The sequence below is a fragment of the Scyliorhinus torazame genome, chromosome 15, assembly GCF_047496885.1.
Source record: "Scyliorhinus torazame isolate Kashiwa2021f chromosome 15, sScyTor2.1, whole genome shotgun sequence".
Lineage (NCBI taxonomy): Eukaryota > Metazoa > Chordata > Chondrichthyes > Carcharhiniformes > Scyliorhinidae > Scyliorhinus > Scyliorhinus torazame.
Genome location: NC_092721.1, coordinates 161,643,649 through 161,670,316, shown reverse-complemented (window position 1 = coordinate 161,670,316; position 26,668 = coordinate 161,643,649). Strand labels below are relative to the sequence as shown.

At 45.4% G+C, this 26,668-nt stretch overlaps 1 protein-coding gene across 1 annotated transcript in view; it reads right to left on the bottom strand.

Annotated features, from left to right (window-relative positions):
* nbeaa (neurobeachin a) overlaps positions 1–26,668 on the bottom strand; it is a 1,435,335-nt gene that overhangs the window by 1,093,277 nt on the left and 315,390 nt on the right. The window contains exons 14-18 of the mRNA XM_072477018.1: positions 16,063–16,142; positions 15,716–15,778; positions 8,337–8,434; positions 6,578–6,670; positions 3,202–3,310 (exon numbers count right to left, since the gene is read on the bottom strand). Coding sequence (XP_072333119.1) covers positions 3,202–3,310; positions 6,578–6,670; positions 8,337–8,434; positions 15,716–15,778; positions 16,063–16,142 — 443 coding nt within the window. The remainder of the gene's footprint in view (positions 1–3,201; positions 3,311–6,577; positions 6,671–8,336; positions 8,435–15,715; positions 15,779–16,062; positions 16,143–26,668) is intronic.

Here is a 26,668-nt window from a genome sequence, read left to right as displayed (position 1 = left end):
TGACCTATTGCTCCCGTGCCCACCCTTTGTTCTTTGACTTCTTGAAGTCTTCACCCTCTACAGGTGATCTGTGGTATCGTGAACAAGGAAAGCAATGACAACCAATCAGATTGAAGCATTCTCATTGAGACATGAAGGCCAGGATTCTCCAACTTCTCTCAGTATGATGTGCAAGAGTTTCAGTTTGAGGTGTAACTTGAAATTATTCTCCCTGAATATCAAAAACAGACCAGGGGCGGGATTCTGCGGGGCAGGCAACTCCGGTGCGAAGGAGTGGCGTGAACCACTCCGGTGTCGGGCCGCCCCGAAGGTGTGGAATCCTCCGCACCTTCAGGGGCTAGGCCAGCGCCGGAATGGTTTGCGCCGCGCCGGCCGGCACGGAAGGGGCTTGGCGCCATGCCAACCGGCGCCGAAGGGCGCAAGTTGGCGCATGCGCGGGAGCACCAGCGAGTGCTAGTGTCATCCCAGCGCATGCGCAGGGGGGTTCAGCTCCGTGTCGGCCATCGCGGAGGTCCACAGCAGCCGACGCGGAAGAATAGAGTGCCCCCACGGCACAGGCCCGCCCGCGGATCAGTGGGCCCCGACCGCGGGCCAGGCCACCGTGGGGGCACCGCCCGGGGCCAGATCCCCTCGCGCCCGCCCGCGGAGCCAGGTCCCGCCAGTAAGTACCTACTCTAATTTACGCCAGCGGGACCGGCCGAAAACGGGCGGCCACTCGGCCCATTGCGGGTAGGCGAATCGCCAGGGCGGCCGCTGCCAGCAGCCGCCGACCGGCGCGGTGCCATTCCCGCCCCCGTCAAATCCCCGGCGCCGGAGAATTCGGCAGCCGGCAGCGTGGGGATTCACGCCGCCCCCCGGCGATTCTCCGCCCCGGCGGGGGGTCGGAGTGTCCCGCCCCAGATCTCTTGTGTTCCATACTAATTGACAATTTCCTCTTGGATAGCAAAGTAGATTCAAAGTATTTTCTACTGAGTTTTATTCAGTACATGTGGTATCTATAAACACTGCTTTAATGGTGGTTCATTGCGATCGACCTCAACTGGACTAATCTTTATGGATCTCATTACAACACCTCCCAAGATAGTCTCAATTTCAATTTCTCACTGTGTGTTGAACAAATTAAGGTTTTTATCCAGATAGAAACCACATATGGAACATATTTTTTTTTGATCAGTCCTCATTCTCAAATGAAATATTCCAAAAATGAAGTAAACTATTTGCTCAATAAACTTCGCTATCATTTAAAAAAATTAATTTAGGGTACCCAATTATTTATTTTTCCACTTAAGGGGCAATTTAGCGTGGCCAATCCACCTCACCTGCACATCTTTGGGTTGTGGGGGTGAAAATGCAAACTCCACACGGACAGTGACCCAGGACCGGGATTCGAACCCGGGTCCTTAGCGCAGTAGGCAGCAATGCTAACCACTGTGCCACGTGCCGCCCTTGCTTTACAATCATAAGATTGGCCAAAACATTTCCCTTTCCTATGACTATACCATATGATGTTATTTTCAATGTTTCTGACTAGCGTGGCTGTTGAATCGCATCAATTGTCGATCCCATGTTGCCATCGTAATTGTATTTTTAAAAATGTTGCTTCCCAAGCCACTTCAAGTGGCTATTAAGAATCAGCCACATTTATTCCAATGAACTAAATATTGTAAATATGGACTAATCAGAAAGCCTGTGCATTTTAACCTATACAGAGCAAGTATAAATCTCCTTGCAGTTTTATGCTATCATTTAGGCTGTCTACAATGCCACCAAACTATGTATCATCCACAAATTTGGATATATGACTTTCTATGCCATCATCAAAGTCACCAATTGAGTGAATAATTGAGGCCCCAATACAGTGGTGCACCACTAGTCACCCCCTGCCAATTTGAGTAATTACCCATTATCCCCACTTTCTGACGCCTGCCACCCAACTAGTTTCCTAACCATGTCAATAATTTGCCCTCAACTCCATGGGTTTCCTCATTAGTTAACAATTCCTTGTGTGGGACATTATCAAATTCTATCTGGAAGTCCATATGAATTACTTCCCCAGTCCACGACATTTGTCACCTCATCAAATAATTTGTCAGTAACATTAGTCAGGCATAACCTTCCCTCAGGAATCCATGCTGGCTCTCCCTGATCGACCAAAATGTTTCAAGTTGTTCAGTTGCTCCATCCCTGATTATAGACTCCAGTAATTTCCCCACCACAGATGTTAGGCTAACTGGTCTGCAATTCCCTGGTTTCCCCTTTTCACCCTACTTAAAAAGTGGAGCGGCATGTGCAATTTTCCAATCCAGAGGGACTACTCCTGAATCTGGAAAATTATAGTTAGGGCATCTACAATGCGCTCCTCTACTTCCTATAACACCCTCGATGGAAACCATCAGGTCCTGGGGATTTGTCATTCTGTAGTTCCATTAATTTCCCAGTTAGTGAGGTTGTACTTGCGTTAATTGTATTAGGTTCTGGTCCTTGATCAACTACTAATTTTTGGGGGACTTTGGGCAAGTTATCCTCCTTTTCTACTGTAGACGTTGAAGCAAAGTAATTGTTCAACATGTCTGCCATTTCCTCATTATCACTGACAATATCTCCATTTTCCGCTTTAGTGGGCCTACATTGTTCTTCACCCTTTATATAATTATAACATTTATTCTCATTGATTTTGATGTCCCTTGCAAGTTTCCTTTCAAAATCCCTTTTAGTAGCTCTTATGAGGTGCTGTGTGACACTTTGCTGGACCTTGTAACAATCCCATTCAACCGGATCTGTGCTATGTCTTGCATTTTTGTAAGCCCTTTTAGTTTAATGCTGTCCCTAACCTCTTTAGTTGTCTATGGCTGGTTTTTTTTGTGAAGCGCAGCCTTTTTCTCTCAGGCTTATATACTTGCTCTGTATCTAATTAAATGTTTCTTTAAATATTCAATACTGATCTTCAGTCGTTTGAACCATTAACAGATCTTCCCAGTTTACCGTGAACAGTCTCTGCCTCATCCCATTAAAGTTACACAGAAATTACATTCAGAATGCAGAAATTTGATGTATACTCTAACAGAGACTGAGTATTTATTGGTATAGCTGCAGGAAAAAAAACAGCAATAAATTTACTTTTGAATGGCAATGTACCTGACATCTACTACTCACAACATTTACATTAGTTAACGTATCGTCTCTTTGTGTTCAATGTCTTACCTCATAAAGTGTGTTGTACGTTGTTACAGTAAGAGTATTGGTGTGCAGCATTAGCCTTTCTCCAAGCAAAGTGAATAGACTGTGCGTGTGCATGATCTCCACCTTCCTTCTGAAAGAGTCACATTATTAGACCAAACATGACTGGTACCCATTCATTTTGTATTGGATGAAATATTTAGCTAAATTCATGTTGTCTTCATTTAGGAGTCACTTTTGTTCAATCCATTGTCCAATCAGACCACAAAGGCTCCTATTAGAGCCAAATTATGATTATAATCTTTTAACACCTCACAAAGGAGAACCAACAACTTGATACAAATGTTACCACTCATTTTTCAGTGTTTCTAGTTTCTGAAAAGTTAGAAATTTTGAATATTCACGATATTTAATAATATATCGTATACTTGTATATGTTCAATATCAGAATGCTTCAAAATATCTTACAGATTTCCTTGCTTTAAGTGGACAAAGTGCTACATATATACACGGACATAGCCACTCTGAACCCTCAATAAATCACAAACAACCATGAGATGAATAACCATTTGATTACTTTTGATTCATGATGGTTGAAGGAGGAATGCTGGTTGACGCCAAGTTGTCAGAGATCCATTCACTAATTCACAGAGTGTGGGCGGACCAAACCCATTTTCTGGTGCAGCGCATACCCGCTGGCAGCGGGATCCTCCGTCTCGGCAGCCGGCCAATGGGGTTTCCCATTGTGGCCACCACAATGTCGTCGGGAAATCCGCGGGCGTGAGTGTGCTGCTGATGAAGCAGGGAATTCCGCCGACAGAAAATCCCATCCAGTTATTTTTCCTTCCCACTCCACTTAGATCATTTGGTTTCACAAAGGCATGCGCAATCAAAGCAGAGTATTCATCCCGTTACAAACAGGAAATTTTACAGCTTTATTTTAGTTTCCAAAATTGGTAGATAAACAAGAAGCTGCTTCCCTTAGCAAAATTGAACACTCATGCCTGATCTTTAGTTTTCAATGTTGGAACCCAATTACCTTTGAAACAAATAATTCATCTCTGAAAGTCAATCGGTATTTTATCCATTAACTCAAGCTCATACCAGTCAATCAGTGTTGTGGTTTTAATTACTGATCGATCGCAAGACAAAACATACTGTTTGACATTTTAATGTTAAAGATTAACAGATGTCTGAATAGAATAATTTAATTTCTCCAATTGCTGAGACATCTGAGGAAATGTTTCAAGCAGGACTACTAAATCCAGATCTTAAAATATCACCTCCTAAGAAACAACAACAGTTCTTCTTCCAGTTTTGTTTGCTGACTTCAAAGTTGTGGGAAGTATTGGGCAAAATTATAAAACTTGCTCCCGAGCCATGCTGATTCATGTGCAGAAGAGCAAAAAGATTATTCCAGATTGCTCCCTTCACCCCACCCTTCATGACTAGGAAGCAACCAAATATGCCCTCGATGGGCTGGACAAGATCAAGAACCTTTTTAAAAGAATCATGGTGAAGATTGAATCCTATTACTGAATTAAAAAATAGTGGCAAAAAACCTTTGGAATATCAGGTACTGGAGCTTAGAGAACAATTGAGTGGAAAATTATTTGGGAAGCCTCACATAAATATAGAGCAGAGGCATTACACAACGTATTTGAATATTTTCTGTCGTTGACTTGTCAGCCTGTTTGATTGGATTTTCCCCCCAGATAATTGGGGACAATTCTCTTCTTATCCTATTGATCACTGACTTTTTTCCAATCAGCAGACATTGTTTCAACTCTTTATTATACTTTTCCATTCTTAAGTTGACCTTAACAAATGCTGCAGTAGCTATTTCTCAAATTGCTGCGCTACTCTGGTCAGTTATCCTAGTTGGACTAAGAACATACTGGGCGGGATTCTCTGATCCTGAGGCTAAGTGTTGACGCCGTCGTAAACACCGTCGCGTTTTGCAGCGGCATCAACAGGCTCCTAGGAACACCGATCCTGCGCCTACAGGGGGCCAGCACGGCACTGGAGCGACTCACGCAGCTCCATCTGCCGATACCGCCATCAAACAGGCGCCGCGGATCTGCGCATGTGCGCTACGGCCGGCGCGAACTCACGCATGCGCGTTAGTTTCCTTCTCCACGCCAGCCCCGACGCAACACGGCGGAGAGCTACAGGGGCCCGGCGCGGAGGAACATAGGCCCCACCAGGAGAAGCCGGCCCGCCGATCGGTAGGCCCCGACCGCGGGCCAGGCCACGGTGGACGCCCCTCCCCCCCCGGATCGGATCCCCCCTCCTCCCCACCGGCCAACTCCCCGGAGGATGAACGGCGGGGTCCTGCCGGGTAGGACCACACGTGAACGGCGCCAGCCTATCTCGGCGGCCACTCGCGAGTGGAGAATCAGCGGACCGGCGTCGCATGAATCGCGCCCCCCCCACCACCGCCGATTCTCCGACCTGACCCGGGGTCGGAGAAACCCGCCTACTGTTCCTAGAACCAGTCCAGATTGCATTCAAAAAAATCATTTTCTATTTTGGCCATTTGCACTACCTTTATTACAGTTCATATTATTAATCATCTTTACATTATTGTCCTGTAGTCCTTGCATTTCATGTGAACTAGCTGAACTTCTTGATCTCTAATCACCACTGCGATGACCTGGTGATCCACAACAAGAACTGTACTACTTCCTTTTCCATCTTTTAACTCTATTCATATGCATACTGCCTTAATGCAACCCTCTGGGGCATTCTCATATTCTAGAAATGAAATCCTTCACTAACATTGCTACTCCACTTCCTTTTTTCTCTACCTACCATTATAATCAGGAATATTAAGTTACCAGTCTTGGCCAATTTCAAGCTACATTTCCATTATATCAGTTGCATTCTGTATTTTAGCTATCCAAATATGTCTTGAATGCTTTGTACACTCATATGCATACCAGTCAAATTCAATTTTTGCTGTGTAAAGCCTTATTAATTTTTCATATGTTTTCTAATATTTTTTGACATCCTTCGACTCTTCTCCAATTGAGTTCTGTCACAACCAGAGACTATTTTTCTTTCCATTTGTTATGCCTCTTTTGTAACGAGCCACCTAATGCCACCTCAAACCAGATCACAGCGTACCAAATAAACAGGATTAGTGGAGGCCTAATACTGAACTGTTAAAATTAAGCCCATTCAGATCAATTTCAACCCAAATACATTAATTACAATATAAAAATGAAAGTTTCAATACTTTGTCCAATCACTCTCATTGAAGTTGTAATGGTTGTCCACATTGTTATGGCCCTCGCACTCCAAAGGTTTCTCGCAGCTTGAGAACATGGAAAGAATAGAGTGGATTTACCTTAAAAGAAATGAATAATCCTTTGAAAATGAATTTGGCTGTACTCACTTGTGGCCAAGGTGTTTAAGGAAGTATCCCAGAACCTTCAGTGCTTGGACTCTAATGCTTTCACTTTTTGAAGCCAGTAATTTGTAAATAACCCTAATGGGACAATAAAGGTATCATATTGATACAATGATTTGCCAAATCTCAGATCAGTATATTACTTCCGAAACAAATAATATCAGAATCATTTCTCACTTATAAACATTTTACAACTTTTACATTTTTGTTATCTAAAGCGGAGTATGTCACCTAAGAAGTGTTTCCTGTAAAAAAAACTGAACAAGGTAACATTTTATTTTGTCTCTTCTGAAAAGTGAGTATCCCATGAAAAAGCATTTCAATATTTGACTATTTTAACAAACCTGAATTTTAAAAAGAAAATAGATAAACGTACTCTCCACGCTAGATGTGGAATTCTAACAAAAGAGTTGTTTTGGCAGAGAAAGGGCATCCCAACATTTGACAAATTTGAAAAGTATGATATTTTTTCACAAAACTATTGCAAATGTGTTTGAAATTGACAGTTTTTATCCCTGTAATCAAAACAGAACTCAATCAGAAGGGCAATGCCAACACAGGAAATCGATATTTTTCTTTTTCACAATTAAAAGCTGAAAACAAAATGACGAAAACTGACAACTATTGAACAAATGTTGCAAACAACAACGGGGAAATGTTATAAAGAGTCTTTTCATCTAACTCTATCGGCATATCCTTACAGGAGGCTATTTGGCCCATCGAGTCTGCACCAGCCCTTGGAAAGAGCACCCTACCTAGTCCCACACCTCCACCCTATCCCCAAAACCCAGTAACCCCATCTACACTTTTTGGGACACTAAGGGGCAATTTAGCATGATCAATCCACCTAACTTGCACATCTTTGGACTGTTGGAGGAAACCGGAGCACCCAGAGGAAACTCACGCATACACGGGGAGAACGTGTAGACTCCGCACAGACAGTGGCCCAAGCGGGAATCGAACCTGGGATCCTGGTTCTGTGAAGCAACAGTGTTAACCACTGTGCTACCGTACCGCCCTCTACCGTGCCGTAATTACTTGAAAGTGGAGTCACAGGTGGACAGGGTGACGGAGAAGGCATTCGGCATACTTGGTTTCATTGGTCAGAACATTGAATATAGGAGTTGGGAAGTCTTGAAGATGTTGTACAAAATATTAGTACGGCCACACTTGGAATACTGTGTACAGTTCTGATCATTCTATTATAGAAAGGATATTATTAAACTAGAAAGAGTGCAGAAAAGATTTACTAGGATGCTACCGTAACTTGATGGTTTGAGTTATAAGGAGAGGCTGGATAGACTGGGACTTTTTCCCTTTTTCCCTGGAGCGTAGTAGGCTTAGGGATGAACTTATAGAGGTCTATAAAATCATGAGGGGCATACTAGAGGGCATGGGATCCAGAGGGGCATTTTTTTCACACAGAGAGGGTGAGTGTCTGGAACAAGCTGCCAGACGCAGTTGTTGAGGCGGGTACAATTTTGTCTTTTAAAAAGCATTTGGACAGTTACATTGGAAAGCTTGGTTTGGAGGGATCTGGGTCAAATGTGGGCAATTGGGACGAGCTTAGTGGTAAAAACTGGGCGGCATGGACAAATTGGGCTGAAGGGCCTGTTTTCATGCTGTAAACCTCTATGACTCCTTGAGGTAATATTTCCACATTCCTACCATTCTTTGGATGAAGAGCATTCTCCTGAATTCCCTATTTGATTTATTAGCAGCTATGGTATATTTATGTCCTCACCGTATTCCATTTCGTTGATCAAAAGCAGGTATCATGGATGCAGGGTGCTCTGACATCAGTGCAACCAACAGTTGTAGAACATCGTGAATGTTTTCATCCTGTTTTATGGAACCAGACAAAATAAAACTTTCTTCAATTCATCGAGATATTGCTAAACAGTAAGTCCCTGCTGAGTTCAAAATACATGAGGGTGGAGGGTGAATTTGCTTTCTTCTATAACACTCCTCAAAACATACCTTTTTGTCCAAGCTTTTAGTCATTTGACCTTCATTCCCTTGTGCCAAAGTTTGTTTTAAAATGTTTCTGTGAAGCACCTTGGGACTTTTTGTTATGTTAACTGTGCTATATAAATGTAAGCTTCAGGGATGTAGTTACTCCGAAGAATCAAGATAGATGGGTGACGGTGAGAGGGGCTGGGAGGAAGCAGTCAGTGCAGGGATTCTCTGTGGTCGTTCCCCTCAGTAACAAGTATACCGCTTTGGATACTGTTGAGGGGGACGACCACCAGGGGTAAGCCACAGTGAACGGATGTCCAGCACTGAGTCCGTCCCTGTGGCTCAGAAGAGAAGGAGGGAGATCAGGAGAGCAGTAGTTATTGGGGACTCGATAGTTAGAGGGACAGATAGACGGTTCTGTGGCAACGAAAGAGACTCACGGGTGGTATGTTTCCTCCCAGGTGCCAGGGTCCGTGACGTCTCGGACCGTTTTTTCAGAATCCTTAAGAGGGAGGGGGAACAGTAACAAGTCGTGGTACATATCGGTACCAACGACATAGGTAAGAGAAGGGACGGGGATTTAAAACAGGAATTTTGGGAGCTAGGGTGGAAGATGAGAGCCAGGACAAACCATGTTGTCATCTCTGGTTTGTTGCCAGTGCCACGTGCTAGCGAGTTGAGGAACAGGGAGAGAGTGCAGATAAACATGTGGCTGCAGGGATGGTGTAGGAGGGAGGGTTTCAGTTACATGGATAATTGGAGCACATTCTGGGGAAGGTGTGACCTGTACAGGCAGGACGGTTTTGCACCTGAACCAGAGGGGCACCAATATCCTGGGAGGGAAATTTGTTACGGCTCTTCGGGGGGGTTTAAACTAATTTGTCAGGGGGATGGGAAAACGAGCTGTAGTCCAGAAGCCAGTATTGAGAGTAGTGAGGTACTGAGGAGGGTATCAAGGACGCAGGAGTGTACCGGCAGACAGAAAGGTGGGTTGAAATGTGTCTACTTCATTACAAGCAGGATCCGGAATAAGGTAGGTGAACTTGGAGCATGGATTGGTACCTGGGTCTCCGATGTTGTGGGCATTACGGAGACATGGTTAGAACAGGGACAGGAATGGTTGTTGGAAGTTCCGGGGTATAGATGTTTCAGTAAGAGTAGGGAAGGTGGTAAAAGAGGTGGAGGAGTAGCATTGTTAATCAAGGCTAGTTTAAAGGCTGCAGAAAGGCAGTTCGAGGGGGATCTGTCTACTGAGGTAATATGGGCTGAAGTTAGAAATAGGAAAGGAGCGGTCACGTTGTTAGGAGTTTTCTATAGGCCCCCAAATAGTAAGATGTGGAGGAAGAAATTGCAAAACAGATTATGGATAGGTGTGGAGGTCTCAGGGTAGTTGTCATGGGTGACTTTAACTTTCAAAATATTGATTGGAACCTCTATAGGTCGAACAGTTCGGGTGCGGCAGTTTTTGTACAGTGTGTGCAGCAGGGTTTCCTGACACAATATGTGGATAGGCCGACAAGAGGTGGGGCCACATTGGATTTGGTACTGGGTAATGATCGGGGCCAAGTGTTACATTTGTTTGTGGGAGAGCACTTTGTTGATAGTGACCACAATTCAGTGTCTTTCACTATTGCAATGGAGAGGGATGGGACCATACGGCAGGGCAAGGTTTATAATTGGGGGAGGGGTAATTATGATGCGATTAGGCAAGAATTAGGGAGCATAACATGGGAACAGAAACTGTCAGGGAAAGGCACAAATGAAATGTAGAGCTTGTTCAAGGAACAAATACTGCGTGTCCTTGATAGGTATGTCCCTGTCAGGCTGGGAGGAAATGGCTGTGTGAGGGAACCATGGTTCACAAAAGAGGTTGAATGTCTTGTCAAGAGGAAAAAGGAAGCGTATGTAAGGATGAGAAAACAAGGTTCAGTTGGGTCGCTTGAGGGTTACAAGGTAGCAAGGAATGAGCTAAAAAAAGAGCTTAGGAGAGCTAGGAGGGGGCATGAGAAGTCCTTGGCGGGTTGGATCAAGGACAACCCCAAGGCTTTTTACTCTTATGTGTGAAATAAAAGAATGACCAGGGTGAGGTTAGGGCCGGTCAAGGACAGTAGTGGGAACTTGTGCATGGAGTCAAAAGAGATAGGAGAGGCGTTGAATGAATACTTTTCTTCAGTGTTCACCAAGGAGAGGGGCCATGTTTTTGAGGATGAGAGTATGATACAGGCGGGTAGTCTGGAGGAGGTAGATGTTCTGAGGAAGGATGTATTAGCAATTTTGAAAAACCTGAGGGTCGGCAAGTCCCCTGGGCCAGATCGGATATATCCTAGGATTCTTTGGGAGGCAAGGGATGAGATTGCAGAGCTTTGATCTTTGGGTCCTCACTGTCCGTGGGGGTAGTGCCAGAGGACTGGAGAGTGGCGAATGTTGTTCCTGTGTTCAAGAAAGGGAATAGGAATGACCCTGGTAATTATAGGCCGGTTAGTCTTACTCCGGTGGTCGGTAAATGGAAAAGGTCCTGAAGGATAGGATTTATGACCATTTGGAAAGATGCAGCTTAATCCGGGATAGTCAACACAGATTTGTGTCTTGCCTCACAAATTTGATTGAATTCTTTGAGGATGTAACTAAGTGTGTAGATGAAGGTAGAGCAGTTGATGTCGTATACATGGATTTGAGTGAGACGTTTGATAAGGTTCCCCATGGTCAGCTCATGAAGAAAGTAAGGAGGTGTGGGACAGAGGGAAATTTGGCCAATTGGATAAGTAACTGGCTATCACATAGAAGACAGAGGGTGGTGGTGGATGGAAAATTTTTAGACTGGAGACCAGTTATCAGCGTGTACCACAGGGATCAGTGCTGGGTCCTCTGCTGTTTGTGATTTTTATCAATGACTTGGAGGAGGGGGCTGTAAATTTGCTGATGGCACCAAGATGGGTGGAGTAGTGGATGAGGTGGAGGGCTGTTGTAGGCTGCAAAGAGACATTGATAGGATGCAGAGCTGGGCCGAAAAATGGCAGATGGAGTTTAACCCTGATAAGTGCGAGGTGATTCATTTTGGTCGGAAAAATTTGAAAGCGGATTACAGGGTCAACGGAAGGGTTATGAGGAATGTGGAGGAACAGAGAGATCTTGGGGTTCATGTGCACAGATCTCTGGTTGCCACTCAAATGGATAGAGCCGTGAAGAAGGCCTATAGTGTGTTCGCGTTTATTCACAGGGGGCTTGAGCCGTGGGGTTATGCTGCACCTGTACATGACCCTGGTGAGACCACATTTGGAGTATTGTATACAGTTCTGGTCACCTCACTATAGGATGTGGAAGCATTGAAAAGGGTGCAAAGGAGATTTACCAGGATGCTGCCTGGTTTGGAGGTTAGGTCTTATGAGGAAAGGTTGAGGGATCTAGGGCTTTTCTCTTTGGAGCGGAAGAGATGAGAGGCGACTTAATAGGGGTTTATAAGATGATGAGGGGGATAGAGTGGACGTTCAGAGACTATTTCCTCGGGTGGATGTAGCTGTTACAAAGGCGCATTACTATAAGGTTCAGGGTGGGAGATATAGGAGGGATGTCCGAGGTAGGTTCTTTACTCAGAGAGTGGTTAGGGGGTGGAATGGACTGCCTGCTGTGATAGTGGAGTCGGACACTTTAGGAACTTTCAAGCGGTTATTGGATAGGCACATGGAGCTCACCAGAATGACAGGCAGTGGGATAGCTTGATCTTGGTTTCCGTCAAAGCTCGGCACAACATCGAGGGCTGAAGGGCCTGTTCTGTGCTGTACTGTTCTATGTTCTATGGGTCGCTTGAGGGTTACAAGGTAGCAAGGAATTAGCTAAAAAGTTGATGCTGTAAAATTAAAACTTATAATAATAATTAATAGTTATGGTATTTAAATTGTATTGCCACTTTTATGTTCCATTAATTTCAAGATTTCAGAGTGAAACTGATTTTACAAAACTGAATAAAAGTTGTACTCCCCTTTCTAATTTCCTCTTTTCTTAAGTTGTTGATTTCTCCTCACGATGCTATTTTGTGGCGATTGGTTAATCCTCCTGTAACTTTGCAAATGGCTAATTTTCATCAATGGATCTTGACCAGAGTACCCCAAACTTGGTTCTGCAGAACCTTGGGACTCTGCTGCATACATCCAGTAGTTGTAGTTGGCAACGCTGACATATTCAATTTAAAAATTGCAGTGAAACTGCTGGTCCAAAGACTGATTTCTCCATGCATTATCTGCTGATGGGCTCACTAATGAGAGGGAAAAGTGAGAGGCAAGGGAGGGGCGAGAAAGCAGTGAGAGGCGAGGGAGGGACAAGAGGCGGGGGGGTGAAGCACAAGGGGCAGGGTGGGTGAGGCACAAGGGACAAGAGGCGGGGGGTTGAGGCACAAGGGGCAAGAGACAAGCGGTGAGGTGAAGGAGGGGTGACATGAGGGAAGGGAGAGGTGAGGGAGGGGCGAGGGGTGAGGGTGTATATATGTCTGGGAGCGAGGTGACAGTGCATGTGTGTGTGAGAATGAGGTGAGAGTGCACTTTTGTGAGAGCGACATGAGAGTGCACGGGTGTGTGAGAGCGAGGTTAGACTGCACGCATGTGAGAGCGATGTGAGAGTGCACGGGTGTGTGTGAGAATGAGGTGAGAGGTCATGTTGTGTGAGAACAAGGTGAGAGTGCACGTGTGTGAGAACAAGGTGAGAGTGCATGTGTGTGAGAGCGAGATGAGAGTGCACATGTGTGTGAGAGCGAGGTGAGAGTGCACGTGTGTGAGAGAGGTGAGAGTTCACGTGTGTGAGAGAGGTGAGAGTGTGTTTTTTATATGAGTGTGAGTCTGAAATGAGAGTCCATCTCTCCAAAAGCATTTCTAATATTAAGCGAATTTGAGCAAAAGAAGCAGCATTTCTCCTCCCATTAAAATGACAAAAAGATAAGATTTAAGTACTTTATTAAATAAGAGAACACTTTAATTCTAATAAATGTGTATGTATGAGGAATAGCGGGCGGAATTCTCCGATCCCCCCGCCGGGTCAGAGATTAGGCACGGCGCGAATCACGCCACGCCGCAATTCTCCACAGTGCGGATAATCGGCACCAGCGTGGTCAGCACAGCGCCGATCGGGGTATGTGCCGACTCTCTGGCCCCGGGCCGGCACAGGCCGACACGTCCGTTCTCCGGCCCGGATGGGCCGAGCGGCCGTCATCAAAAAGCCGAGTCCTGCCGGCGCCATTCTAACATCCTCTGAGCAGACGGGACCTCGGCCTTGAAGAGTCCGGGGGTGGACTGTGGGGGGGGGGGAAGGGGGGCCCGACCCCGGGGGGGCCTCCATAGTGGCCTGGCCCGCGATCGGGGCCCACCCACCGGCAGGTCGGCCTCTGTGCCCCCCGGCCTCCTTTCCTCCGCGCCGGCTCCTGTAGCCCTGCGCCATTTGGCGTTGGGGCCACCGCGGGGAAGAAGGCTACTGCGCATGCTCGGACCCCGCGGCGCCGGGTTCAGGCCGGGATCGGCAGCTGGGGCGGCGGAGGCCGCTCCAGCGCCGTCCTAGCCCCAGTGGGCAGCAGAATGGGGTCCCGGATCGGGCGCCGATGCCGGAGTAAAACACTCCCGCTTTTACTCTGGCGCGGCACTTACAAGCCCGTTGGCAGAATCCCGCCCCATATTTTTTTATACAATTTTTTTGTATGTGTATATATATTGTGCAAAAACTATCAAATTTAACGCTTCAACATAAAACTATGGGCGCGATTCTTCCCAAAAATATCGAAGTTAATTTGTGCCGGGTTTTTCAGGGAATTTCCCGCCGGCTCTGCCAGCGAGTTCCCTACCACTATTCAATGACACTTAGTCACTTTTTGGGGACTTGGGGAGTTTCTCACCAGTTTAGCCCACACTAAGAATGTTTTTAGCACTGGGAAGTTGAATTCAGAGATTGGGCTGTCATTTTGAAAGGTGCCCCGATCTCTAAGTGAGCTTGTGGGTCCCCCACACACCCCACCCATGGACAATGTCACCCCCCACACACATGGACACCACCCCACACCCCCCAAGTGAGGACAACCCGCAATGGGGTCCCTGGGGGCCCCCCCTCTTCAGGCCCGCACAGGCCTCCTTACAGCACCCCTTCCTTTCCAGGACCTCCACCCATCACCCCTCCTAGAGGCCCCTACTTAGCTGCCCTGCACGATCCCACCCTTCAAACACCCCCCTCCACCCTCATTTTATGGGCATTGCCCCCCTTGCCCCTAGCAGTGCCACCCTGGCACTCAGGCACCATTGCAATGCCACCCTGGCATCCAGTGTTCCTGCTGGCGTGGCAGTGCCACCCTGGCACCTTGCTAGTTCCAGGGTGACAGTGTCAACACACTAGCTGGGCAGTGCCGAGGTGCCCGTGTTCTAGTGGGAGAGCCAGGGAGCCAACCTGCACTTACCCTGACCACCCAGGGGTCTCCGATGGCCCTGGTGCCATTCCGCCTGGTCCATGTTTGTGTGGACCAGCACTGATTGGCGCCAGGCTGCAGCCTACCTGGGGAGGCCAAAGAATCGAGGGAGTTCGGTGGATCCCGTGTGAGTAGGTTGTAAGTAGGTTTACGACCTACTTCCGCGAGAGTCATTCAGTCCCACCCATTTGGGGCAGAGTTGCGACTCCCACATCTCATGGGACTCCGGAGAATCTCGCGAGGTGCGTAACCAGTCGGGAGGCTCGCTGCAGGCCTCTCCCGGCATTCTCCGGTTGCGTTGCACTCTGTTTCTTTGGTCTTCCGTCAGCACACTTGGGAACTCAAATGGGCTCCATGGCCAGAAACGTTTCGGAAACCCTGGTCTAGGCTATGCATGTGCGTTATCTGGCCATGGAAGATAGATCTTTCAACTAAATGCAATCCCTTCCTCACCTGGCAGCCAGTTACATGTGCTGTGATGAATGAATTAACAGAGCTTGGATCTGGGTCTTTCCTGGTTTGTATGGCTAACTACCCCAATTAACTCAACAAGCCTAAGCAGAATTTATATTTCAAAATTTCTTATCATGTCAGTGAAAATTAAATAAGATAGAACAGCAGTAAGTATCTGCAAAGCACATGTTTACTAAATAGTGCATTACTATTTTTGCATTTCTTATCCTGATTAATGTGATTTTCTTGTCAGAAAAAAGAAAGAATTTTTTGGAATTTACCTCATGCATGGTTAACAGGTAGTTAAGAATACTTTGAAGTTCATCTTCCTTCACACCACGATCCTTTTCAAAAGAAAACAGTTGACCATTTACATTCCAATGACAACACACAGTCCACAATCAGATCATGAAATATTGGATTAATTCTGTCAGAGGCTTTTTGTAAACGCTAAACATATTTTGAACATTTTCACTAAATTCTTGATACAATGCACTTGTCGTAAACATGCAATGATTTTATTTTGTTTAATACACAGGAATGATCTTCTTTCTGGACCTCAGTAATCTAACAGGATTTACAGAAAAGCAAAACTATTTAAAGATTTGATAGAAATTTCAGTTCTTACCTTCAAAATTAGTTGCTTCAAAAATAGCAGCATAAAAGCCCGTAATGAAATAATTTCTTTCTGAGATGGACGAGGGCCATCTTGAAAAAAAAGAATATTTTCTGTCAAGCATTTTCAAATGTTAGTTCAAAACATGCTTTCCAAGTCCAGTTCCAGGACCTGCACTCTACCAATTTTATATCAAGCAAATTCCTGAAACATACAAATGGATCCTTAACAACAGATTTTAAAGATTTTCTTTCCAAAGAGTTGAAAAATTCAGGCAACAACTGAAATAACTTGTGTCAGTTTAAGAAAATAGTCTTTACAGACTCAAAGACCAGGGGCACAATTTAACCACCACGGCACCCGGCGCCGATCTGAGCGTATCACTGGGAAAGGCCAAAATTGAGATTAGCAGCTCACCAGCCCGCTCCCGACGGCAAGATCTGGATCTCGCCAAATATGGCAAGCATATCATTAACCTCAATTTGCATTAATTTTCATCTCATGAGCGAGATTGAAGTCGATGGTAACGGAATCCCGGGAATTAACCAGCTCCCCGGTGAGAAATCATGCGGGCGTCCTTTTTAAAAACGTGAAGCTGGCGTGATGGCTGCTGAGAGCAACTGAGGAGATGAATATTAATTTCCATATTTGGGCATGCAGCTCAAGGGCACTAGAGCTGTTGCCCCAGTGCTCAGGGGTGGTGGCAGGGGTGCGGGGGATACCAGGCGCCTCAGGAGGGGTTGGGGTTGGGCTTGGTCGGGTGACTGAAGCTTTCCAGGTAGGGGAACCACGCTGGGCTTGAGTTGGGAGGAAGGGATGAGCTCTTCATCCTTGAGGCCTTCAACCATTTAAATATTGTGGATACAATAGAGAAGAGCGGACCTACGCGAGACACTGCTGCAGGGGAGAGGATAAAGGCAGCGCCAGGCTCAGGGCTGAGCAGAGAAGAGCGGACCTACGCGGGACACTGCTGCAGGGGAGAGGATAAAGGCAGTGCCAGGCTCGGGGCTGAGCAGAGGGGAGCCGACCTACGCGGGACACAGCTGCAAGGGAGAGGATAAAGGCAAACTGGGCTAAATTTGAATATTTGTGGAGTTACTAGTTTTAATTTGATTTAAATTACTATTTTTAAGTTGGTTTGAATTACTATTTGTTAAATTTGACTTAGATTACTATTTTTAAGTTGATTTAAATTACTATTTTTAAGTTGATTTAAATAACTTTTTAAATTTTAATTAAATAACTTTTTTAATTTCAATTAAATAACTATTGAATTTGTTGTCAGATCAAGCAAGATAAATACTCAGGAATAAAGCTAATTAAAAAGTATACAGGAGATTGGATATAATCCAACACAAAAACATCTTTCCAAAGTTTAATTTCAAAAGTTTAATTTAATGGAATAAATCATGGCAGGACAGCTCCAAGGCATGGTCTGTTCCTCTTGCTCCATGTGGCAGGCTGGGGACAGATCCAGTCCCCAGGGTCAGCATGTGTGCAGGAAGTGTCTCCAGTTACAGCTCCTGGATGCTCGAGTTTCAGAGCTGGAGTAGCGGCTGGAGACACTGCGGGGCATCCGCGAGTCAGAGAGCATCGTGGATAGCACGTATAGAGAGGTGGTCACACCGCAGGCTCATACTCCGCAGGCAGGAAGGGACTGGGTGACCATCAGACAGAGCAAGAGAGCGAGGCAGGTAGTGCAGGAATCTCCTGTGGCCATTCCCCTGCAGAGCAGATATACCGCTTTGGATACTGTTGGGGGGAATGATCTCTCAGGGGAAAACAGCAACAGCCAAACTCGTGGCACCGCGGTTGGTTCTGCTAGAACCAACTAAAAGAGGGGAGTGGTGATATGTGTGACAGTGCATTAGTTATCGGGGATTCAATTGTTAGGGGAATAGACAGGCGTTCCTGTGGCTGCAAACGAGACTCCAGGATGGTATGTTGCCTCCCTGGTGCGAGGGTCAAGGATGTCTCGGAGCAGGTACAGGACATTCGAGGGGGAGGGTGAACAGCCAGTGGTTGTGGTACACATCGGTACAAACGACATAGGTAAAAAAAGGGATGAGGTCCTAAAAGCAGAATACAGGGAGCTAGGAAGGAAGTTAAGAAATCGGACCTCGAAGGTAGTGATCTCAGGATTACTACCGGTGCCACGTGCTAGTCAGAGTAGAAATGAAAGGATAAATAGGATGAATACGTGGCTGAAGGGATGGTGTCAGGGGGAGGGTTTCAGATTCCTGGGGCATTGGGACCGGTTCTGGGGGAGGTGGGGCCTGTACAAACTGGACGGGTTACACCTGGGCAGGACTGGAACTGATGTCCTCGGGGGGCTATTTGCTAGAGTGGTTGGGGAGTGTTTAAACTAATGTGGCAGAGGGATGGGAACCGATGAAGGTAGTAAAACAGGGACAGAAACAAAAGGCAGTAAGGGGTAAAGTGTAAGGCAGAGAAGCCATGGTCGAAATCAAAAAGGGCGACAGTACAAGGTACAGAGACCGAGGGGAGCTCAGTGAATAGGCCCAATAATACTAAAAGGAATAAAACGGGAAGTAAAAACAGAAATGGAAAGCGACGCGGCAGGTTGTTACATGAAGATATGGGTTCAACGACAAGGAAAATTAGGAGAAAAGTTAAGAGAAAAAATAACTTAGGAGAGGTTACTGATCAAGGTGTTAAGATTCAAAAGAGAGGTCTAAAAGCCAACATAAGTGTACTTTACCTGAATGCTCATAGTATTCGGAATAAGGTAAATGAGTTGATGGCGAAATCATCGTGAATGACTATGATTTAGTGGCCATTACTGAAACATGGTTAAAGGATGGTCACGACTGGGAGTTACATATCCAAGGGTATCAAACTATTCGGAAGGACAGAGTGGATGGTAAGGGAGGTGATGGAGCTCTGTTATTTAAGGATGACTTCCGGGCAATAGTAAGGGATGACATCGGTGCTATGAAGGATAAGGTTGAATCCATTTGGGTGGAAATCAGGAATAGTAAGGTGAAAAAAATCACTGATAGTAGTCTACAGGCCACCAAATAGTAACATTATGGTGGGGCAGGCAATAAACAAAGAAATAACTGATGCATTATCATGGGGGATTTTAATTTACATGTCGATTGGTTTAACCAGGTCGGTCAAGGCAGCCTTGAAGAGGAGTTTATAGAATGTATCTGCGATAGTTTCCTAGAACAGTATGTAATGGAACCTACGAGGGAACAAGCGGTCCTGGATCTGGTCCTGTGTAATGAGACAGGATTGATTAATGATCTCATAGTTAGGGATCCTCTCGGAAGGAGCGATCACAATATGGTGGAATTTAAAATACAGATGGAGGGTGAGAAGGTAAAATCAAACACAAGTGTTTTGTGCTTAAACAAAAGAGATTACAATGGGATGAGCGAAGAGCTAGCTAAGGTAGATTGGGAGCAAAGACTTTATGGTGAAAGTTGAGGAACAGTGGAGAACCTTCCAAATGATTTTTCACAGTGCTCAGCAAAGGTTTATACCAACAAAAAGGAAGAACGGTAGAAAGAGGGAAAATCGACCGTGGATATCTCAGGAAATAAGGGAGAGTATCAAATTGAAGGAAAATGTATACAAAGTGGGAAAGATTAGTGGGAGACTAGAGGACTGGGAAAACAGAAAGCTACTAAAAAAGCTATAAAGAAGAGTAAGATAGATTATGAGAGTAAACTTGCTCAGAATATAAAAACAGATAGTAAAAGTTTCTACAAATATATAAAACAAAAAAGAGTGGCTAAGGTAAATATTGGTCCTTTAGAGGATGAGAAGGGAGATTTAATAATGGGAGATGAGGAAATGGCTGAGGAACTGAACAGGTTTTTTGGGTCGGTCTTCACAGTGGAAGACACAAATAACATGCCAGTGACTGATGGAAATGAGGCTATGACAGGTGAGGACTTTTGAGATGATTGTTATCACTAAGGAGGTAGTAATGGGCAAGTTAATGGGGCTAAAGGTAGACAAGTGTACTGGCCCTGATGGAATGCATCCTAGAGTGCTAAAAGAGATGGCTAGGGAAATTGCAAATGCACTAGTGGTAATTTACCAAAATTCACTGGACTCTGGGGTGGTCCCAGCGGATTGGAAGTTAGCAAACGTGACACCACTGTTTAAAAAAGGAGGTAGGCAGAAAGCGGGTAATTATAGGCCAGTTAGCTTAACTTTGGTAGTAGGGAAGATGCTGGAATCTATCATCAAGGAATAGCGAGGCACCTGGATGGAAATTGTCCCATTGGGCAGATGCAGCATGGGTTAATAAAGGGCAGGTCGTGCCTAACTAATTTAGTGGAATATTTTGAGGACATTACCAGTGCGGTAGATAACGGGAAGCCAATGGGTGTGGTATATCTGGATTTCCAGAAAACTTTTGACAAGGTGCCACACAAAAGGTTGCTGCATAAGATAAAGATACATGGCATTAAGGGTAAAGTAGTAGCATGGACAGAGGATTGGTTAATTAATAGAAAGCAAAGAGTGGGGATTAATGGGTGTTTCTCTGGTTGGCAATCAGTAGCTAGTGGTGTCCCTCAGGGATCAGTGTTGGGCCCACAATTGTTCACAATTTACATAGATGATTTGGAGTTGGGGACCAAGTGCAATGCGTCCACGTTTGCAGACGACGCTAAGATGAGTGGTAAAGCAAAAAATGCAGAGGATACCGGAAGTCTGCAGAGGGATTTGGATAGGTTAAGTGAATGGGCTAGGGTCTGGCAGATGGAATACAATGTTGACAAATGTGAGGTTATCCATTTTGGTAGGAATAACAGCAAAAGTGATTATTATTTAAATGATAAAATATTAAAACATGCTGCTGTGCAGAGAGACCTGGATGTGCTAGTGCACGAGTCACAAAAAGTTGGTTTACAGGTGCAACAGGTGATTAAGAAGGCAAATGGAGTTTTGTCCTTCATTGCTAGAGGGATGGAGTTTAAGACTAGGGAGGTCATGCTGCAATTGCATAAGGTGTTAGTGAGGCCACACCTGCAGTATTGTGTTCAGTTTTGGTCTCCTTACTTGAGAAAGGACGTACTGGTGCTGGAGGGTGTGCAGAGGCGATTCACTAAATTAATCCCAGAGCTGGAGGGGTTGGATTACAAGGAGAGGTTGCGTAGACTGGAACTGTGCTCATTGAAATTTAGAAGGATGCGGGGAGATCTTATAGAAACATATAAAATTATGAAGGGAATAGATGCAGGCAGGTTGTTTCTACTGGCGGGTGAAAACAGAACTAGGGGGCATAGCCTCAAAATAGTGGGAAGTAGATTTAGGACTGAGCTTAGGATGAACTTCTTCACCCAAAGGGTTGTGAATCTATGGGATTCCTTGCCCAGCAAAGCAGCTGAGGCTCCTTCATTAAATGTTTTTAAGATAAAGATAGATAGTTTTTTTGAAGAAAACAGGGATTAATTGTTATGGTGCTCGGGCCGGAAAGTGGAGCTGAGTCCACAAAAGATCAGCCATGATCTCATTGAATGATGGAGCAGGCTCGAGGGGCCAGATGGCCTACTCCTGCTCCTAGTTCTTATGTTCTTCTACCCATAACAGGGGCAACTACAGCTGCTGCCTGTCTGTCCTACCAAACACTTCCAGGTTATATGCTGGCAGCCATTTTAACTCCCTTTGACTGTGAGCAGCCTCTAGCTTTACAACTGAATCCTCTTGCTAATAAGGAATTGGCATTGTTAGTTGTGAGAACACTTCACAGCTGCAGGTTGTGTTTGCTACTGTTTGTGGCTGTAAGTGCCTGGAGCCTGCTGCTGCCGCTTCTTCCCTTCTATAGAGAGATAGAAGGCCAACTTTTTTGAAGTTACCTGGAACCTGGAACACCGGGCTCCGGGGAACATATGAGTCTAGAAGGGAATCAGGTTTGAAGCAAGAAGATGCTGCGGGACCTGGGGCGCGACTTTGATCCAAATGAGCAACATGCTGCAGACGTTGGAAGAAATGCTTTTGCAGATTGCTGATGCTTTTGATGCTGGTGGGTGAGTGCTGTATGTAACTAGCACGTCACCACGGGTCAAATGCGCTGGACGTCAAGGAGGTTCAACTGCACCTTGAGCGCCAGTGGAAGATGTGGATGCAAGGATTTGGTTGGGATGAGATTGGGTGAGATTGGGCCATGTGGGAGGGCCTGCACAGCTGTGCCTCAAGGACAGAGAATGGCATTGATACGTGGAACAACCAACAAGTAACGCATTGGTAGACAGATCGTTTCTCCTACACAATTCTGGATATGATAAAACATTCTGAAGCTTGTCCTCCATTTCTGTTGAGGAACTTGCGAGGGGTGATACCGTGTGTTTGTTATTTTGTGACAATGAGCTGATATAGATTTGCAATGGTACCAATATGGATCGATGATGTTTCCTTATTGTTCACTGGTTAGTGTGGTATGTAGAATGTTAAGTAGTTGATTTTCAAATCTTTGTTAATGTTGACCGTTTTTGCCAATAAAATATTCTCAAGTGGTGCTGCAGGTTCTGTTTGCTGCTTGATGCTGCAAATGCCTGGAGGCAGCTGCTGCTGTTTACTTATTTTTGTGTAGACTGGAGGAAGGAAAGGGAGGATGGTAAGATTACCTGCAGACAGAGCTGGAGAAAGGGGAGGGGAGCTCCTTCTCTCTTCTAGCGTACTCTGCGTCAGCGTGATTTTCCACAGCCGACAAGTCTACTGCTGGGAGCTGCAAGAGGGAGATAGAGAGGCAGATAGATCCGAATGAGCAGAGTTTGCTGCATATTGGTGCTTGAAGCTGCAACTGCCTGGAGGCTGCATCTTTGTTTGCTGCCGCCTCTGCTTTTGTGGCCTTGAGTAAGGAAAGGGAGGATGGTAAGATGGACTGCTGCCAAAACTGGAGAAGGGCACACTGTGTGTCAGTGCAATTTTCCCTTGCTGAGTCTACTGCTGGGAGCTGCAGGAGGGAGAGTGAGAGGTGGATTGATCCGACTGATCAACTAGATGAATGTGTTGAAGAAATGCTTTTGCAGATTGCCGCTGATTTATTTGTAAATGTCGTGGTGCTGCATGTCAGCTAGCACGTCGCCATGAGTCAAACACGCTGGAAGTTGAGGCTGTTTTACTCCACCTTGAACACCAGTGGAACAAGTGGATACCGAGCTTTGGTTCCGATGGCTTGTGCAACGGACGCTCATGGACAGAGAATGATACGTAAATTGATCGAACGGCAAGGATCTTCCATTTTACTGAGCCCCTGCGAGGTATGAAACAGTGTGTTTAGTTTTCTTTGTATAAATGAACTGTTGTAGTTTTGCCATCGAGAAACCCCCCCACCAATTGCACCCAAAATTACACTTAGAAATTTTTCCAGAAATCGTGCCCCGATCAAAGTTTTTTTAGAGTACAACTGAACACAAGGAAAATACATTGAGTGCCAAAAACAAACTATAATCCAAATGACCATTTATCCTATTTGCTTCAGTAACGTGAACAGTTAAATTGAATAAAATAGTTTGTAACCATTGTGAAGCAGAATTCACTAAGTGTTGGACAGTTCACCCACTAAGAGGGAATGTGAAACCAAAGAGAAAATGCTGGAAAATCTCAGCAGATCTGGCAGCATCTGCAGGGAAAGAAAAGAGCTAACGTTTCGAGTCCAGAAAGGGTCATCTGGACTCGAAACGTTAGCTCTTTTCTCTCCCTACAGATCCTGCCAGAGCTGCTGAGATTTTCCAGCATTTTCTCTTTGGTTTCACATTCCAGCATCCGCAGTAATTTGCTTTTAATAGGGAAAGTGATCTTTGTTTTACCTATTGATATGTGTTATTGCAATCATGACCCTGTTCAGTATGAGAGGAAGCGCAGATTCAGACATTTGGTATAAGTTCTTGGCTGCGGAGCCAATGGTGCAAAGCTACCATCTGTGGGATTACGATTGAACGCCAGTGAGTCAGAATTCTCTCTAAATGTAACTATAGGGGCGGAACGGTAGTACAGTGTTTAGTACTGCTGCCTCACGGCGCCGAGTTCGATCCCGGCCCCAGGTCACTGTCCGTGAGGAGTTTACACTTTCTCCCCGTGTCCGTGTGGGTCGTACCCCCCCCCCCCCCCCAACCAAAATAGATGTGCAGGGTAGGTGGATTGGCCATGCTGAATTGGCCCTTAATTGGAAAAAAATTATTAGGTACTCTAAAATTTAAAAAAAACTAAATGTAACTATACCCCAGCACTGCAGATCATTGGTTGGCCTAGGATAGCTGCCTTAATAATAATAATTGTTATTATTGTCACAATGAAGTTACTGTGAAAATCCTCTAGTCGCCACACTCCGGCATCTGGAATAGAACCTGGTACCCTGGCACTGTGAGAACTGCTGCTAAATTATTCATATAATTAAAAGCTATATGGTAAAGTTTTATTTGTCATTTACTGTGTATGGAATATATCTCACAACGAAGCTGTGAGTTTTACTTCACCTTATGATACTATTTAATTGATGGACATATAGATCTGTTAAGGTGCCATCGCTTTCATCCCACACTGTTTCACCTTGGTGTGAAAAGGCCATTGGTTCCATCCAACAAGAAATATTACCATTTTTACTTTTAATTCAGTATTTTTCAAACTTATTATTTTACTGATCATATCTGAAGTTTCTAAGAAGTTGAGGTTTTCCCATGTTCCAGGCTGCACCATATTTTGCAACCGCTGCCGTTAAAAACTGTTATGGAATTAATGTACTAACTTGAATTCTACACACCAGTAGAGTTCTGCATTTTACAGAAGCCATATTTTTAATTGAGTTGCTGCCCCATCTTCAATTTTGGCATTCTTTGCTGAGTAGATTTTCAATTCAGAATGCACTCGTGATGTATTTGTGACAAAAAGCATTTAATTTCTGCCAAACTTATCAGTACGATAAATAAATTACATTGTGACAAACTGCCACAACACAGTTGTGAGAAAATTTATAGCTCATGGTGTAAAAGGGACAATGGCAACATGGATACAAAATTAGCCAAGTGGCAGGAAACAGAGTAGTGGTTAATGGATGCTTTTGGCTGGAGGAAGATTTGTAGTGGAGTTCCCCAAGGGGCAGTATTGGGACCTTTGCGTTTCCTAATATATTTTAATGACCAAGGCCTTTGTGTACAGGGCACAATTTCAAGATTTGCAGACAACATGAAACTTTGAAGCATTGTAAACGGAGAGAGAATCATGTAGAATTCAATACGGCATAGACAAATTGGTGGAATGGGTAGACAGGTGGCAAATGAAGTTCCATGTGAAGAAGCGTGAAGCAATTCATTTTGATAGGAAGAATATGGAGAGAGAATATAAAATAAAGGGTACAAATCAAAAGATGTGCGGGAAGGGTACAGACGGTGATGGAAGATGAATATTCTCCTTTTGCTTTTGTTCCTGTGTCTCCCAGTCTTTCTACCCAGGGCTTTCTTTTGCAGGGTTAACAAATCAATATCTACTTTTGTTTGGGCTGGTACAAATCCTCGGGTTCGAAGGAGGTTTGTGCAAAAGGATAGGTAGTCGGTGGGTTGGCATTAGTTAATCTGTTGTGCTATTACTAGGCGGCAAATATTGATTAGATGCCTGAGTGGTTCGAGGATTCAGACTCTATATGAGGGCAGATGGAGGAGATTTTGTGCATAAGGTCGAGTCTGAGTGCCCTGGTTACAGCACCACTTCCTTTTTCTCCTGCCAGGTTCTCTTCGAGCCCAGTGGTGATTGCCACATTGAGGGTTTGGAATCAATTCGGGGAGCATTTTAAACTGGGCTCCATGTCGGTGCTGCCTCAGATCTGCAAGAACCATGGGTCGGATTCTCCATTTGGGAGACTAAGTGCTGACACCAGGACTGAATCAATGGTGCTCTCCGACCCCAAAAGCAGTGCTGGTCCGAAGCAAATCAGGATCCATTAATTGGCTAGCATCGGCGCCACGTGGAACAAGTACAATTTCAATGCATGACGTTGTCCGATCCGCTGGGTCGGGATTGGCTCGCGAGAGGCTGACAAGCTGCAGCTGCATATAAACACTCCACTCCCCACACACACACTCATTCCAACAAAGAAGGTGGCACCCCAAAGAGCGGGCCCCCATTTCGTCGAAGCGGAGCTCAATACCCTACTAGATGCCATGGAGGTTTCCCCAGGGTGGGGAGGAGGCTGTCACCTGTTGCCGTACACCAGGCCTGGGTTCAGTTGAGCACTGTGGGCTCCACCATCAGGACCAGCCAGCAGTGCCATATAAAGCTGTACAACCTCCTCTAGATGGTCAGCGAGAGTAACCCGCACCATGCCCCGGTGCCAAACCACGTCCCACACACCCATACCCCAGTCCCACACACAGAGGGCAATCGAATCCTTCCTGCCGGAAGTCTGCTCGTACCCCATCCTGCACCAAATGCCAACACCCACACTGCCCACTATGGCCGGATGCCGTGCACACACAGCCCACTGTGCTGACTGCTTCACACCGTACATTTTCTGTGGACCTGGAGAGTGGGCAGTTGCCAAGGTGGAGGTCGGCATCGGGGAACCAAGTGAGCACCCTCTGAGTTGCGGCGACCCTTCGGCACATGTGGCACCACCCCCATACCACTGCTTCACCTCCACACC